This window comes from Lepisma saccharinum, chromosome 1 (assembly GCF_977018435.1).
Source record: "Lepisma saccharinum chromosome 1, izLepSacc3.1, whole genome shotgun sequence".
NCBI lineage: Eukaryota > Metazoa > Arthropoda > Insecta > Zygentoma > Lepismatidae > Lepisma > Lepisma saccharinum.
In genome coordinates this window covers 61,511,403-61,529,598 of record NC_139229.1, presented here as the reverse complement: position 1 = coordinate 61,529,598, position 18,196 = coordinate 61,511,403, and the positions used below count along the sequence as shown (strand labels likewise).

The window sequence follows — 18,196 nt, the reverse complement described above, 5'->3', positions numbered from 1 at the left end:
TCCTTTCATTCTAGGAAACAAAAAAGTCGTAAGGGGCAAGGTCGGGTGAGGAACAAGGGGTCATACCATTTATTGTCAAGAATTGTCGTACAGACAGGGCTGTGTGAGCCGGGGCATTGTCATGATGGAAAAACCAGCCACCCGACTGCCACAAATCGGGCCGCTTCCACTGCACACTGTTGCGCAATCATTTCAAAATTGGCTGCACTGAACTACAAGTCGCTCCCGACAGCTCCACAATTTGTTCAATGGTCCGTTGTCAATCTTCGTTGATGATTTCATGAAGTTTTTCAACATTGTCATGTGTTCGGGCCATGGAAGGACGACCAGAATGAGGTTCGTCATCAATTGACATTTCACCATTTTTGAAATAGGAAAACCTCAAACACTTGAGTTTTCCCCATAGCATCGTCCTTGTACGCAGTTTTTAACATTTCAAGAGTTTCTGTTTCACTCTTTCCGAGCAAAAAGCAGAATTTCACCGCCGCACGCTGTTCCCAAAAATCAGCCATTGCAAAAACGATGATCACACAAAACCACTGTCACTCTAAACTCTGCCGAAACGTGTCCTGACCTGCTTCAGCGATGTCACTCGGCTTACGGACTCAGGAAGGTTTGCTCTATGTGCTCCTAGCGGCAAAACGTGGTACTACAAAAGCTCTGCCCACCACAAAATTAGTTCGGTTTCTTTTGGGTACGCCCACGTACATCTTTACTCTGTTGAATAAAATTCTTTATCACATAATTCTTGCAATGTGAATTGACAATGATACTGCATTTTAATAACAGATTTAAACTGTTTAAAAAGAAGACCAAGGTCGTAAGACCAATCCTAAGAAAAATTTGTTTCACAAATTGAGGATGACAATTTTTTAATTCTGAAAATTAAGAATTTTATTATTCTGCTTGCACCGTATTAAAATTTCATCATGGTTGGACCACCAGTTCTTTATTTGTAGAATTTCAAAGAGAGAGGTAATTTGCAAAACTCCAAAGAAGGGAAATTTTCCTTATACTGATAATGAAATACAGAGCATTCTCTGACATTCACTACGAGATTCGGTGGCAAGCTGCCCAGCATCAGCGCTTGTCTTTCCCAGTGAACGGGTCAGAGACAGTCGCTAGAGTCAGCTTATTAAAATTACAGTTTTCATATTGTGTACTAACCTTGACTACAGAAGGTGTTGAAAATGATGTCCCTCTGCTACATTCCTGGCATCTCCGAAGGAAATTGGCATTTACATGTGCAGGTTCGTCTACTGTAATTCTCCCAATTCTTATGAAATTTCACATTTTTCCAAGCTGTACAATACTCTCTTAACTCACGGATGATGTGCCAGGGTTCCTACGTGTCCTGGAAAACCTGGAATTTTTTGAAATATTCCTTCCAGGCATGGAAATGTTATGAAATTTCACATTTTTCCAAGCTGTACCTGGAATTTTGGAGATTGTCCTGGAAATTCCTTTGCCCCATTTTATTTGTATGAATTACAATAAGTATTCATTTAAAACAGGCCAGTGTCATGATAGTGGTTTATTTACTTATGTCATGTTGCTGTGTACTGTAGTCATAGTTTTGTGATAAGTTTTATTTTTGTGATTGAAGTATAATGTATAATGCCCCGGGGTTTTGTATTATTTTGTATTGCTCAGAGGTAGAAAATATGATGATAATAATAATAGTTAAAGAAAAAGGGTTTGCTATCCTCAATATTCCAATTTTCTAAGGATATTATTCTTGTTTATTTGTAATACAAGATGGTAATTTTTTATAAACTTATTCAACTTGTTTATTTTTTCTGTATTCTAGAAATTAAATAACCTTCATTATACTAAGAAATGAAAAGTGTGGAAAGGAGCAGGTGTAGGTGGAGTTGGGAGCCTGCATTAAGAAAATTTAAAACTTTTTATTTTAATAAAAGAAAATATGTAATAATGTGTGTTTTGCCATGCTTACTTTCTACACTTGTCCTGGAAAAAATTGCATGATTTTGTGTAGGAACCCTGTGTGCGGATTGTCTTTGTATACTTTATTTTTTTAGATTTCCTCATTTTTCTTTCCACTTTTATTCAGAACTGACCCTGTTACTCTAAACTTTTTACGAGGTTTAATATAGTGGTCCTATGTGGAATGGGAACACTAGGAAATTTCGTTGCAAAACGTCATCGCACTTCTCCACACTTCCTCTTTCCAAAGTAACACTCGACAAGATAAATCCTTTGTTGTAATGTAAAATTTTGTGGTGCCATATTAAGCCACAATCTTCAACACAATGACAGGACACAACATAACTTCGAGGGAGGATTATACTGGCGTCAGTCTGCAACGTCATCAGAAGGGGAAAGAGAGCGAAAAAAACAAACAAAAAAAAACCAGACTAGCGAGCGACCAGATCCCTGATGCTGGGTCGCTTGCCGCAGTGTTTCGTAGCGAATGTCAGGGAATGCTCTGTACAAGGCATACTGGAGAAAAAAAAATTGATAACATAGATTAATGCAGAATTGAATAAGCTAAATTTTGGTGTAAAGCATTTTATGTAGTTCTACTGTTTTAATTTTTAGTTGTAGTCCAAACTCTAGTATCTATGATTTTTAATCCTTCCTTTTGGCATCCACATTAATTTCTTTGCATATGAGTATTCCAAAAATGTATCACGTGACAGTTTTGTGAATTTTATTGGATGAATATTGTTTGTTGCTGTTCACTTACATGGGATAATGAAAATAACTTTACTACTATTCAATGGGTGAGGCTTGTGTAATGCTTTTTATTCTCTTGTGTTTGTAGTCTTATATTTGGTTATGTTGCAACATATTTTAATGTTGATTATTATATATTATAATGTTAATATATTTTTATCAATTGCACAGATTTTAAGCCCATGTTAGTTGATAGCTGAGGGGAATTACTAGCCCCCCCTACCCCTCCCCCACACAGATATAAAGAAACAGGGGCTGGTTAACAACATTGTGAGGTCCCCCTTATATTCAATTTCAGTTATAACTTGTTTCAGATAGTCAATATGTTTTGAGCACATTTTTGACATTTTATGGCCTTTCAACCCAATTTTTTCTCAATTGAAGCTCCTTGCAAATCAAATTCTGGTTCTGTACATTGAAAGTAAAATGAGGTAGGTTTTATTTTAACTTACATGGGATCGAATATCAGTTATTTGTGATTTCCACACTTGGAAATACATTTTTCTTTATACATCGAAGTCTAAATGTATTGAAAAAAATGTTTAGTTGTTAAAGAAACAATACGTAATTCTCGATGGGTGCTGTCGTACAAGGATCCTGGACATACCACACCTAAACCACCCATTCACATACTAATGTAAGCAATTATAAGGGCATACTTTCAATCAAATAATCAGTAACACTCAATGGGCATCCACAGGATGATTTACCCTTAAAGAAACATTTCGTCAATATGACGTTATCATGATCCTGCAATATTGATTAATAATATACACAAATAACTATGACTGAATTAGAATTATGTGTGTGAAATATATATATTTAGGTTAACATTAGTTTTGCAGGGAAGGGGACATGGCCCCCACTGTCCCTGCATCTATGCAAACATTATTATAAATTTTATGTTCTAAATATTGGCTTCAATGCTGTTTGAAGCTAGATTCTTAGATTTTGAGTTAATTTGAAAAATATAAAATCCGGTAGCCATAAAAATATTTCAGAAATAAGTTGTCATATTTTCAGTAAAAATGAAAAAGCCATGAATTTTATTTCTGGGTAAGTTAAATCATATATCTAAGTTGATTTTAAAAATATTTGTGTTGGGATTGCACCTTTCCCTTTCAATAATTCAAATTTTAGCAAACCATTTTTTCGGTCCAAAAAAATCACACAATAAAATTTTATTATTTTAGTAGTGTATTAAATATAAATATGATGGCATATTTTTTTTCTGGAATCCTTATTGTTGGGTTAAAATTGTTGTGAAATTTCAAAAAGATTGAATAATTTATAAGGGAGATAGAATTATTTTTCTAAGATAGTGCAGCTCACACTTTGAGGATCTGGGACTGGAAGAAAGGATGAATCACTGAAAGTTTGAGGGGCTATAAAAATGAAACCAGACAAGTTAGAGACAAAAGAAAGGAAGGGTTTTTTCACCACTATGGAAGGATTGAAACTAAGACAGTCATATTTTCTGAATGTGCTTCTAATAGTATCTCTAATTGTTTCTGCACTGAGTGAATCATGATGCCAGAGAGTTGTTTCCAATGTTGTATTCTAAGGCCTGAATAAAGTATTTATCTCACTATTGTGTTGTATATTGTCATTTGCAGATTGAAGTTGAAGCCATACTTTCTCTTAATCCAGATTTGGGTCCTTCAGTAGATAATCAGAATGTCATCCCAACCAAACTTACACGAGTAAGTAGTTGCTGTATATTTTTCAGTTTTCTTTGTTCTTTTCCTCTTTCTAAATTACCATCCTTAACGATTTTTAAACATAAAGTAGAATACTCCCACCTGGATTAAGGATTACTTTTTAAATTAGTTGCTAAGTGTTATTTTGTGTGATTATATTAACAATTATTACATGTTTTCAGTAGTTCATGCTCCTTTCACAATTACTATTTGATTAGCACTTCTCAAGAAAGTATATATTTATAGGCTAATGAGAGGAATGATCAGTGAGACTGATATTGTTTGTTGTACTATTTTGTCTTTGTAGCTAAAGGAGTACGAGACAGAGTCTTACGAGGTAATTATTTGAGATTCTCGTGGTTCATTATGCACTAGTTACCTTGTTTTCCTTTATAGGTTATATTTGTTTTTGTTTCAGCTATTTAAACTTTAGTTTGTAGTTGTTAATTTCATTTTAGATTTTTTATAGTATTGGCAATCACTAATTTAAACATTTATATAAAAGGGCTATCTCTTCTGATATTGAGAAGGCAAGAAATCCAGTTTTATGCAGACAAATGCATAGCTTTTACCATGTGCCAACATGATTTTAAAAATTGCATTCATACATATGCATCCAGCTATGATACCATTGTTCAATACAAGCAGCATACAAGAACACACACGTACAGTTACCTGGAATAAAAACTAGATACCTACACCCTGAAATATTCACTTCCCTGCATGTTATGTGTGTTGCATAACTTAGTGGTTCTTGACCTTGTCATTGAAGATTTTGCACACATCACTGTAGGGTTAGGCAGCTCATATAACATCATGCAGAGGATAGAATTTTTAAGGATCTAGGTGCTTCATTTTTTTTGTAGGCGACTGGATAGCAGAAATATTAAAAACACTAAAGTCGCTGACCAAGGCAGTTTATTATTAAGATTTAAAAACACTTTACATGTTATGTTTAGTGGATACACTTGGTAACTATTTTAAATGGATTATTTCCATAAATGATATTGAACGGAGGGGTGGAAAATTGTTAGTGAAGTCTGTATTTTTGATTTCATGATTTGAATTTGTGTTGCTGGCTCGTTTGCTGAGCACAATAAGTGGTTGCCTTTTGATCTCTCCATCATACTGTCTAGGTTCGATTCCTGTCCTGAGTATGCATGGTATTTGTCAATACCATCTAATCACTCATTCTCGTGGTTGTGATTAGCCAAAAGTGGCAGAAAAGCAACTCTAAATAACAAAAAAAAATAGCAATTTGTGAGATATTTTTTTTTTCTTTTTCATTTTGGGGGTATTCCAGAAGGTTGCTGGGGAAAATATTAGTTTGTTGAAACATAAACATTGCATTATAAAAGAGGCACTAAAATTGGTCCCATTCTTTGATTCTTTCCCGAAGTAATTATCTGTGATTGCAGATAATGTATAATATTATGGGAGTCAATATGGCAAAACTTGTACTGAAGGAGTAGAGGGAGCAATGAAAGAAGAGAATATAAAAAAATGCACACTGGAACAGTGCTCAAAACTATTGAGAGTTAATATCTTCTTTGATCCATAAAAAATAAAGAAAATGTTTACCTTGCAGTAATTATTTTTTTTCATAATTATTTCTAAAGTGTAATATTTTAAATATTAAATGGTTTTGTTAAATAATGAAAACATTGTATTCTTCATAAAAGCATTAGTTTTGTCTTGAATGAAAACATGTGCAAAGGCTGACTGACAATGGGGACTTTGAGGCCAGATATATATATATTTTTAAATGAAATTGTAGATCTTCTTTCAAAATCCTAATTTATCGCTAGGCTATAATTTAATTGGTCATATAAATCAGTAATTTGAGGCTTTGACTTGTTTCCACCCCTGTGAACATGATAATAGTATTGATTTATGTAAACAAGTAATATAAACAAACACAACATACCACCAGAGTAAGTGTTGAATGTTCACGAAGTTTTTAGTAGAATTACCATTCCAAATAATTTTGGAATACATAGGTAGCCAATTAATTAATGGCGCAGCTTTCAGTTTCAAAATAAACTGAAATCATTGTGGAAAATGGTTAAGATGAGGATTAAATTACCAAATGTTTTGAGGTTATCAGCTTTGGTTGCTGCACTCTCACTTAATACCTGCAAATATGTTGCAATTAGTTTAGCACGCAGCGTGTGAGTACTTTAGGCACTTCCCTTGCTTTGACCATGATATAACTTAGGAATTTGCGCATGATTGTAGTAACTTAAAAATTGAAAGTAAATTTAGTGCTTACGAGCTTATTGCGTTCATTTACTCCAGAGGTGATGTACTAACAATTCCTCACATGGTTCACTATAAAAACATAAAACAAGTTTATATTATCCACTTGTCCCTTCATTTGATGTTCTGTTAATTTCAGTGGTAGAGAACACTGAAATTAACAGAATACCTGTGTAGAGATGTGCTAATAAATATTCCACTGCATTTACAGTTTCTGAAAGATGAATTTCACATGTTAATTGTCTCCTATAATATTTCATACCAATGATTATTTTAGCAAAACAAACTTGGCAATGGCAGTGTGTGTATTTTTTCAGCTTTGCAAAATCTGCAGTTGAATTGAAGGTTAGCTGTAATCAATCCTATCCCTTGTTCTCTAGCTGTATGTCTTCAGTAGAAACTTCAATCATTGACACTAAAATGTTGGCATGTTGCATCAGTTATGCATTTGCTATAGATTAGGTGCTATTTGTAACATAATTTTTCTTGGGAGAAAGGGGATGGCGGCAAATCTTCCATAATTGACCATGGAATTTTATTTGAAGCATCATTTGTAAAAATATTACAAAAATTTACATGGGATTTATTTTCTTTCATCTAGAGAGTACCAAGTGCAATTGTAAACTTATACTTGATCTCTACTTAAAATTTCTTCAGAATATTCATTATCCTTTCACCTAATATACATGTAACTATTGACAAATTAATTATGTTTAGTGTTATTATGACTTGTAATTCCTACTTTAAAAACATTAACAGTTTGATAGAAAGTTCTCAACATGAGTTTTAAACATGGCTACGCAAAAAGTTGGCCTCTTGTTACAGATAAATGTATTACTAGTCATTGAAATTGTTCTTCTCGATAAGAAAAATATTTAAAGTCAGTCTTATATTTAATGCAGATGTGTACTCACTGTGAGTTTATATACAGGGTGTTTCTAAAATAACAACTCATTCCTGTGAAAACACCCTTTAATGAAAGAAAAACACACAGATGAAATGTACAGTCCCCCTAGATCTGCGTTCACCTCAGTTCAACATGGCCACCTGCATGTCAACACAGAAACCCCACCTTTCGACAGTGCCTAAAAACCCTTTCCAGCATTTGTGGTGTATAATGTTATTTGCAGCCTGAATCGTTCGTCCCTTGAGTTGTTCAACGGAGTTGATCTTGACTTTGTACACTTGCGATTTGATAAAACCCCAGGCAAAAGAGTCCAAGGGTGTGACATCTAGTGGTCTTGGTGCCCATATCCGCCATGAACCTCATCCAATCCAGCGGTCCAGAAATGTCTCGTCCAGATAATATCTCACAATGTGACCAAATTGGGCAGGGGCACCATCCTTTTGGTAGAACACAGTATTCAGGATGCTGTCGGCTAGCAGCTGAGGTTCCAAGAAGAGCTGCAGCATGTCCAGGTAAGCATTGTATTGAATTGTGTCCTCTGCAAAGAAGAACGGGCTGTACACCCTTCCTTTCATGATTCCTAACCACACATTAACTTTCAGCGTTGCTCTTTCCCACTCCATTGTTTCATGTGGCTGCTCATCTGCCCAGATACGGGTGTTATGTCGGTTCACCATCCCACAGGTGTGGAATGTTGACTCATCTCTAAATAGTGCGTTGTCCATTAGGTTCTCATTTGCAACACTGTCAAGGAGATCAGAGCACATCTCCTGCCTTGCAGCGTAATCCTCGGGTTCCATGTGGTGTAGTACCTGCACATGATAGGCCCTTCTTTTAAGGGTATAACAGTATGCGTCACACACTGATGTGGGAGATCTCTCTGGATGCTCCCTACTTAGCTGATGAGTAGACGCAGTAGGGCTCCTTTCAGTAGCCTCACGGATGGTCTGAACGATTGGCGGACGACCTGGATGTTGCACATCGTGGACGCTCCCAGTCCTCTTGAATTTTTTAATCAGGAGACTGATATTCTCCCTTGTTGGTGCCTCCTTGTGGTATCTTTGCAGAAACCTTTCCTGGATGGCTGCAAAGATTTGGCCAGCCAGTCTCCAGCAAATAATACTGGTTGTTTCTTCTATGGTGAGCATCTTTCAGTTAGACCTAAAAGAAAAGACAGATGTCAGGTTTTTCCATGAAATGAGTTGTTATTTAAAAACACCCGGTATTCTCACCTTACAAATTGCCAACTGTATTATATGGTTTACTAAATGGAGAAAGTACCATGTACCCAACTTGTCAATGGCAATGGGATAGCATGTTTTAGTGACAAGTCCTAATAGCTCATTGATTGTTTGACTTGGTTTAATGTACTTTGCTTTTCTGCCACTTTTGGTTAGTTGCGAAGATTGGGATGAGCTATGATGTGACGAAATTGATGAAGGAGCTCTCACAAAGAACACCCATGCCAAGGTGGGATTCGAACCCAGAACCTGTCGTCGTAGCATGCTGTGCTAACCACTCCACCATGGAGGTCTGTGTCCTGCATGACACAAAAGACTGACAATACATAGAGTAACTGTTACACAATCTAGTTATAAATAAATGGGCTCAATATATATTTTATTTTAATGGAATATCAATAATGGATATTTTTGTAGGTTTTTAGCAGCATACTTATGAAGTGTTCATTTTTTTAGCAAATTTAATTTAGCACTTATATTCTGCTAAAGCACTACTTTTGTCTAGATAAGAAACCAGCCGCAAACACCAATTTTTAGCAGAGGAAATCACTCTTGCTTGCTTTATGTAAGAGGTTCGCTTGCGTATATACTAACATGGCAAATGTTGTGTAGGAACTGCTGCAGGATGATTTTGAGGGAGAGGGTGCCGAGCTTGAAGATGTGGATGATGACTTCAATCAGAACAACCATTCATCATCAGATACACTACCAATCAGGGCATCATCCTCTAAACCGGTAACAAATAACAGAAACATTTGATGTTCCACCTGCTTCTCGGTGTTATCTTGGTCTCATGTTTAGTGGCTACAGGAGCTGCTGCACAATAGCTAGCGACTAGAATCATATTGCTAGGCATGTTGATAAAATTGCATGTAGGGTAATCATTCTGTTCCTTTACTCGGTGCTGCTAGATGTTAGCTGCTGCCTTGTTTCTAGTTACTTGTTAGAACAACTTTGGTTTCGATACTGTTTTTTTTAATACATAATGTACATGTCAATCCACCCAACTATCTGTTGGGCTGGTGTTGGTTAAGCACTTAAGGTAATGGCTTTTGTCTTTTATCGTTATTATCTTAATGTGTCAGGTGCATGTGCTTCTTCTCAACTTATATATCTCAAAGTGCTTTTTATTATCTTTATTTCAGCATTAATGTACATAAATGTTTGTTTAATGATATTGACAAAATGTATAACTGTATATTATCTGTGCATACCTCACTGCATTTTGCCTGGTACCATCATGTGTATTGTAATAAAACAAATATGTATGTAATATACGAACACTTACGTGCATTGTATTTATATTTTTTTACGCACACTACCATTTTTTACATTTCAGTTGTATCAAATGTTCGTCAAGTGCAGTTCTTATTTTCATAGCCTACAATCTGACAAGTTAGAAGTTAATTCACAAACAATTCTTCCTTTTATTATATTGAAGAATATTGGGAGTTGTATTACTAATTATTATTAAATGTTAGCTGAAACTTGATACAATTTTTTAGAGCTGTCAAATTGGTTACAATTTTCTGCAGTTTTTTTTTTCTCACAACAGGTTAGTACCGTCATTTTAAAAATAATTGTTATTGTACCTTTGAATTAACTTTTAACCTGTAGCTTGTGAAAATTATATTACTTGAATCACCTGATGAGAACTGTTTAGTACAATTGAAATTCTATTGTGCATAAAAAGGATAGTGCGTGTCAGGCTATAAATATAAATCACGTGGAAGCATTCATATTTTACTCAAATTATTCAATTTTTATTAAGCTCCCTGCTCAAAAAATTAGACACCTCGGATGAACTGTGCCTAATACAATGTAGAACACATCCGTGACACCAAATAATAGTTGGAAATCAGTCTTACATGGACTCCACGAGGTTCTGGATGTGATACATCAATATTGTCCACTCTTCTATCAAAAAAATTTCATACGTGACATTTCCAGTGCTTTGCTAGTTGTTCTAACAGTTGTCAAAATTTTCAATTGGGTTTCTTGCCACTTTGAGGGCCAGTTAAAACGTATTAATTTTCATCAAACCAGTCGTAGTACACAGTGTGAGCATTGTTAATTTATCATCCTGGTACTCAGGATAACCATGTTGTGTTCCTCCTGCAGATGAAATGCGAAATGTGACACCTGCTTGTCCAGCAACTCCTATTATTTCTGGTTCAAATTAGGGATGGCCACAAAATTCAGATAATGGATGTCTAGATTTCAAATTATCCAATATCCATTTTGGATGCAATGGATAATCTGATTCAGCTTGTGTATTCAGATCACTATTTACTTTTCAAGTTCGGTAATTATTCTGCTAAGTATGGCATCTGAAATTAAGGAAATATTTCCAAATAAAGGATTGGGACACCAAACTGAGAGTGATATATTCTAAACTGTATATCTTTTACATTTTTTTGTGTTACTCCAGAAAACTTTATGAATTTATAATGAACTTAGTAATGCATAGATCTGTTTTAGGCAAAAAAAAAAAATGTGGAGAATACATAAAATGGATAAACAGATTGGATGAACGGTTTTCAGATAATCCATTCATTGTTCTCTGCCAAGGAGCAGGTCTTCCCTTGCAACCTGCGTGCTGTTCGATTATGAACCTTTCGCTTTGTAGCATCCTAGGACCCATTTATTTTGACGTCAATCATTTGGTATCATCATCTTCCCCGGATTTTCTTTCCATTGACCATCCCTTAGGATAGTTTCTTCTCATCCAGTGACCCAAGTAATTTATTTTTCTCTTCATGATTATCTCCAGCATTAATCTCTTTTCCCAAACTCTTTCTAGCACTGTTTCATTCTCACTTTTTCTGTCCATTTCACCTGTTCCATTAGTCTCCATAGCCACATTTCCAGAGCTTCCAGTCGCTTTTTCTCACTTGTTCTCAGTGTCCATGTTTCCACACCATATAGAACTTCACTCCATACAAAGCATTTCATAGTATTTTCCACAGTTCTTTGTTCATGATCCACAAAACGTATTTTTATTTCTATTGAAGGCTTCCTTCTCCATTGCTACTCTGTTTTATTTCTAGACTGCATTTCATATCACTGCTTATGATACATTTAAAGCTGTCTACTTGTTCACTGCTCTCACCTCTGACGCTCACTTTTGCCTTTCTCTGTTTTCTTCCGATCAACATTGCTTTCGTCTTCTTCACATTTATTCTCATCCCGAACTGTTCAGTGGGTATTCATTTTTTCTAGCATGGCATTTATGATCCTTACATTTTCTGCCAACAGGGCCATGTCATCTGCAAATCTCAAGATATTTTTCTTCCTCCTATGCTATGGAAACAGTTTTTAACTATTTCTTCTAAATAGATGTTGAATAATGTAGGGGAAAGGCAGCAGCCTCTTCCAATTTCACTTCTTTGGCTCATTTCTTCTCATTCTCACTTTTACATGTTGTTTCATAAAAAGGTTGCAGATAAGCCTCCTTTCTTTCCAATCTACACTAGTATTCTTCAGGATCCCTGAGAGCTTGGTGCAATTCACTCTTATCAAAGGCTTTCTCCAAGGCAAGCATTTATTCAACTTTTCTGTGATATTTCTCCAAGTGTTCTCAGTAGTCCTAGGGCATCTCTTGTATCTCTTCCCTTTCTGAAACCAAACTGTTCTTCTATCTCTGTTTATTTTAGAGTTTAGGTGTCTTTAAAATACTCAAAAAGAATTGCTGATTGAGATATTAAACTGATTGTCCTATATTCAGAACATTTCTTGGTGTTATTCTCTTCTTTAGAGGTACTAAGATTGTTTCCACAAAATCTTCTGGTCATACACTTTTTTCATAGATTTCATTGCATAAATGTAGCATTTCAGAGAATCCGTACAGTAGAAATAAGATGACAAACAAAAGAATATGCGGAGAACCAGTAAAACAATAAAAATGTATAGATAATGCACATAGAGTATTTCGAGTATATTTGAAATCCAGATAGAAAATTATCCTATAGTTGGAAAAAAAATTATCCAGATTTGGCCATCCCTAGTTCAAATGCATTGTCTTCGCAACTAAAAGACCTATTTTGGAATATTTGAAATGCTTCCTCCAGTCTGAACACCATGCGATCTATGGTCATTAATATCATTTGCACACAAACAAAAGCAAGATCTATCTGATCAGATAACACATTTCCAGTCATGCCTACTGTTACTGTGTAGACTCGTATGTGGCTGTTGACAAGGCTAACTCCAGATGTTCGTGGCATACACGTGAGGCCACTGGAGCAATTATTACCTAGTTGTGAAGAAGTTTGCAGTTACAGTGCGTAAAGCATGAATGCCTTTTTTTGACTGCAGTTGTAATTATGAATTGGTAGACTGCGTGACAGTATGCTTTGACACCCACAAATTTAGCAACTTCCTCTGTGCTAATTAATTTGGCAGAGTTTTGTGTAGTCTGTTTAAATCCATTCACCATGCATGCATGACAACCATACTGAGGTGGTGTGATGTACGCTATTGAGAAAATGGCTCGCAATCAGCAAGCAACATGTTTTGCTTCTGGCTTGTCACTTCAGTCCGAAAACTGCAGTAGTGTCACATCTGTTGTATGATCCATTTTCTCCAGAGCGACCAACGCACAGGTTGCTGGTTGATCTATGTACATTATAGCACACGACACAACTATTTGTATTCCCTGTGCATTGCCATCTGTTGGTCTTGGAAGTTCATGTCTTGAAAATTTTCCAATTGATGCAACTTGGAGGAAAATACTGTCATTTGATCATTATTTATGAACATGTGTGCATTCCATATATCCTGGTTACATAAAGTAAATGCCAAAGTACCAATTTTCTAAGGCAAAATGAATCACATGGTTTATCATGATTATTAAGGAGGTAAAGCGAACTGTTCAGGCTCTTCCTTGAACATGTGCAATTTTTTGTATTTTAACTTTATTGGTGTTGGTTGAAATTTCATATCGGCCCATCCCTAATGTATTTGTTTTATTAGGTATAATATTCTTTTGTCTCTTACATTCTACTTCAGTTGATGTCAATACCACTAATGCCCATATTAAATAGATCAAAATGTTGCTGAAAATGTTTTCTTATTACAGTGAGTTATGCGCTTCACTGTGTTAAGTGAGTTTTTATTTATGATAAAAAATTTCAGGTGAAGAATTGTACCAATCAACACTGGTATGCAGTGGAACCCCAATTTTACATTCCTGAATTCTACACTTTTCCATGTTATACATCCATTCTTCATGGTCTTAGTGGATCAAAAATATGCAAAACAAAATTCTGGATTTAACATTTTCCTGCGTTTTAAGTTTTTTTCACTTGCTTCCTTGAAAAATGTGAAAAACGAGGTTCCACTGTGTTACGATCAAGAAATTTTGGTAAATTTTCGTGATCTTCATTTTTATTTTTGACAGCCCTCGTATAAATTCTTTAGGAGTTCAAATCTTTTTATATGCATATTTTGTTTCTTGTTAAAATTGTAACGCAGTTTCTGCCAAGCGAAAAAGAACTCAAAGGAAGTTGAAGCTTGCATTCTTTTTCTTTCTTATCAACAATGGATTATTTTTCATTCTGCGCTGCGCGGTTTTGTAAGTAAGTTTAGCTTTCATTGTGTTTATGATTTTTCAATGGGGTAATTGTTTAGGCCAAAAATAACTTTCGGTATGTCTAAATCTTTTGTTCAAGGGAAGAGAATTGCGCAATCCCGAGAGTATAAATACCAGCCATTTTGCTGGCAAAAGATTATTACATTTCCGATTTTTAAGGTAGTCACCTTGCACATCAGGGGCCAGAGCTGGAAGAATGTGGGCATTGTGTGGGAAGTGGCTGGTCAGCTCTCCCTTACTCAATGTCCAATGTTTTCCGGAAGCTACCTTTGGAGACTAGTGTTGGTCAGCACGGTCTCTAAAGGGGATTTTGCATGCTTGTATTTCAATATTTCTTATATAAATATATAACCTAAATAATCAAGAAGAAATAACTATTATAAATTTAGCTGGGGTTTGCACTGGTCAGTGTGACTCTGATATTAAATCATGATAAATAAACTAGGTTCATCTAAGTCATACAATCTTCTCATCTAGTTAATTTTTTTTTTATTCATTTCATTTTTTAAATCATTCAGAATTCTCCTGGTCAGGAGGTTCTATTAATAAATTTTATTCTTAGTTGTTTTAATCCGAGAGCACGCTTCTGGGCAGAAGGTGTACTTTAATATCTTTGAGAATATAGGATACATATCAGTTCTGAGTCTGAATACTTGCGACATTGGGATAAAGTTAATGGTTTCATTTATTGGTTTGTTGTTGTAGAAATTATTGGAATAGCTAAATTAAGTTACAGGCAGAATATATTTTTTTGAAATTCCTTAAGTGTTCTGCTTTTATGATATGAGTAGCCGGCAGCATTTATAAAGGGTAGACATTTGTTCCCCTGTTATTGTATTATGAATGTTTTGAGGTAGACCCTGATGTTGGTAGTACACCTCTTGAATTCCAAAGAACATAATGTAAGAGTGAAAAGATTATAGAAGCAGGAATATAGAGTTTATGACTAATAACATATTAATTTATTCTGTTCTGGTAAAATGTTGGATACCAGTTGTAACTTCATCTTTTTTTTTTTTGTGACATTATTACCCAGTTGTTAAAACAAGGTTACTGTTGTATTAAATCTTGAATGGATTAGGATATGTAGTAGAAAAGAGAGTGCTCTTGGCTTTATGGTTATTTGGTATCAAGCTTCATACCAGATAACTGAAGTTGTTAAGTAATTTTGTTTGCATTTTAACATGACCAGAAGTTTGTATAATTGTATTTTTACTCCAACTAAGCTTGAGATCTGCAAAATCTTCAATTAATGTAAAAAAAAGAAGAATCTTCTCTTTGTGTTATTTTTGGTGATGGTTACTTTTGGAACTGAAATGTAAATAAATTCAGTTTGTGGTTTAAAGTAAATTAGGATTATATATATATTAATTTGGTTTACTGGAAAGGTTCTGGTTTGACGGGGTGTCCCACCCTCACTGGTCAGTGGAGTGGAGGCCCTATTGACCCACAAGTGTGTCAGTCTCAAGGTACTGCTTCCCTTGTGACTCGCGTTCGCACTGGTCAGTGGAACGTGGGTGCGGTCACGATGGTTAAGTCAGGCAACAAAGTGGTTATCGTGCATGAGAATAGAGTTAAGATTTCACAGATATGTAAGTTCAAGTTTAGAAGCAGACCCTTACCCGAACTCAGGGATGCGGCTCTCATGTCCCGAAGGTACTGAGAATTGGTGGAGGCATTTAAACTAAAGAGAAATTGTAGGCAGCGTCGCCCGGTCTTGGTCTTTCGAGGGGACCGAGCTGGTGCATCGCGTGCCTGACGATGTGCGGTCGGCCCTGATCGTTACAACTGTAATAACATTTTTTGTTGTAAATGAAACCCATTGCCCTTGGAACTATGTTTCTTACTTAAATGACCTATTTGTTACTGAACCCAGCAACTTCAAATGTTTGGTTTTCAACTCGCTGGCTATCTGTTTCTGTCAAATGGACTGTGTTTCTGTATTCAGTGTTGGGAGCAGCCTATAGGAAACAACCTTAAATCACATTATCCTACATGATGCACTTTGGAACAAACTTGTGTTTGGGTGATTTGTACAGTATAATATTCATTTTATTCTCATACTTGAATACATTGAGGAATAATTTTGCCTTTGCAGAAAGATGGAGAGAATGAATGCGTGAAAGAAATAGTAAATTGAATTACATCTTTCGAAAATATGCTGTATAAAAGATCAGTTATGTGTGTACTATCATTGTGTGTTAATAGTATGAATCGAGAACCTCGTAGATAACTATTTTACCAAGTTCAGCAACCAGAAGGACATGCTAGTAGGGAATCTAGTTCCTTGGTAAATAAGTTTAATATAGCAATTTTTAGTTGTGGTATAATGTTAAATTAAGATAATTCAACCGTTATAGTGCATTTACCGTGATTTATTCTTCCAAATGTTCCACACTGTATTTTAAGTGGACTTCGTTTACGAAATTATAAATAAGTCACGTTATTGTTTTAAACTTGAAAGACCGTAAGTTTATACATACTTATAATGATATACATGTGTAGATTTAGTGCAGTACTTTTTTATTTTTTAAAGTTTTCTGTTTCATTAAAATAATTTCTAAATATTTTAACTTACAATCATTTTGCTGATTTTTACAGGTAACTGATACATGTACCTGTTTATTGTGTGCAGTCGTAAACTGAGTTAAAAATTCATGTATTTGAATTTCATTGCATTACATTTGTATGGAATAAGGAAATTTGTAGACATACCTCATTTTTCCATGAGTGCATTAATATGATCACCTTTATAAAGTGCAACTAATAAGAAGTAATAGTGATGATTTTCAACTGCTATTGATGTGTGGCTGCTGTTTAAAATATATAAATATTTTTGTGTTTTCACCATGCCAGTACCTTTCATTTATAATAGTCTCTGTTGCCACATATATCATAACACAAAATAAATTTAGAGAGTAATAGTATTGTAAGAAGGCCTTCAACAAGTTCCATCAGGCCATTCTCTGTAGATGTGGCTAAATTGTCATTTGCCAATCTGTCACCACTTCCTCTCCCTTGTAATGCTACTCTTGCCTCTTTCACTGGGTCTTCAGGCTCGACAAAACAGAATGGGATTCTATTTCCCCACCTGTTTGAATGGTTCTCACAGTGACATACAGTTGAAGATTGCAGGTCATCTGGTACAGTATTGAAACCTATAAAAATGTGTGTAGGGATTTCTGTGGATTGTTACTATTTACGTGGATTGAGAGAGGGAAAGATCAGTTAAGTTAGATATTAAAGCAAGACACCATCACAACACATACCTTGTTTTGTCTTCAAAATATTTGAATAGGTCTTGATCCTTCATCAAGGATAGGAAATGAAAGTGTCATGGAAATGTTAAAACACTGTGAAAAGGGATAAAATGTATAAAAACATGTTGCCTTGCTCATGCTGTCCAAGGTACTGTAACTGAAAGGAACAGCTGACTGCTTCAGAACATGAACAGGACATAGGTTTTTGTACTTTTAATCCTTTTTAACTTTTTAAACATGTTTTAACCTTTCCACGAGACATTCTTTTGCCTTTCCTGATGAAGGATCAAGGTTGATCCGAAACTTGGGAAGACAAAATGACATGTGTTTTGCGATTTTAGCTAGTTTTTAAATTTGTTGGTGACATGTGGTGCAAAATACTACGTATTCTACTTGTTTTCTGAAGTAATAGAAGTTTTCACTACTATTGTAATAACTAGGGCTAGGATTTTCATGACGGCATATTTCTTTTGGTAAGGGTGATGTGTTCCCTAAACATATAGAAATTCGTATTATGAAGAAATTAATTAAATTAA

General features: G+C 35.2%; 1 protein-coding gene across 2 annotated transcripts in view; it reads left to right on the top strand.

Annotated features, from left to right (window-relative positions):
- The window catches only part of Klp10A (kinesin-like protein 10A), a 151,848-nt gene that overhangs the window by 73,530 nt on the left and 60,122 nt on the right, over positions 1-18,196 (top strand). Inside the window, exons 3-4 of one of the 2 annotated variants that reach the window (XM_083132000.1) lie at positions 4,317-4,403; positions 9,420-9,542. In XM_083132000.1, coding sequence (XP_082988126.1) covers positions 4,317-4,403; positions 9,420-9,542 — 210 coding nt within the window. The remainder of the gene's footprint in view (positions 1-4,316; positions 4,404-9,419; positions 9,543-18,196) is intronic. The other variant, XM_083132001.1, reaches the window with a different exon arrangement.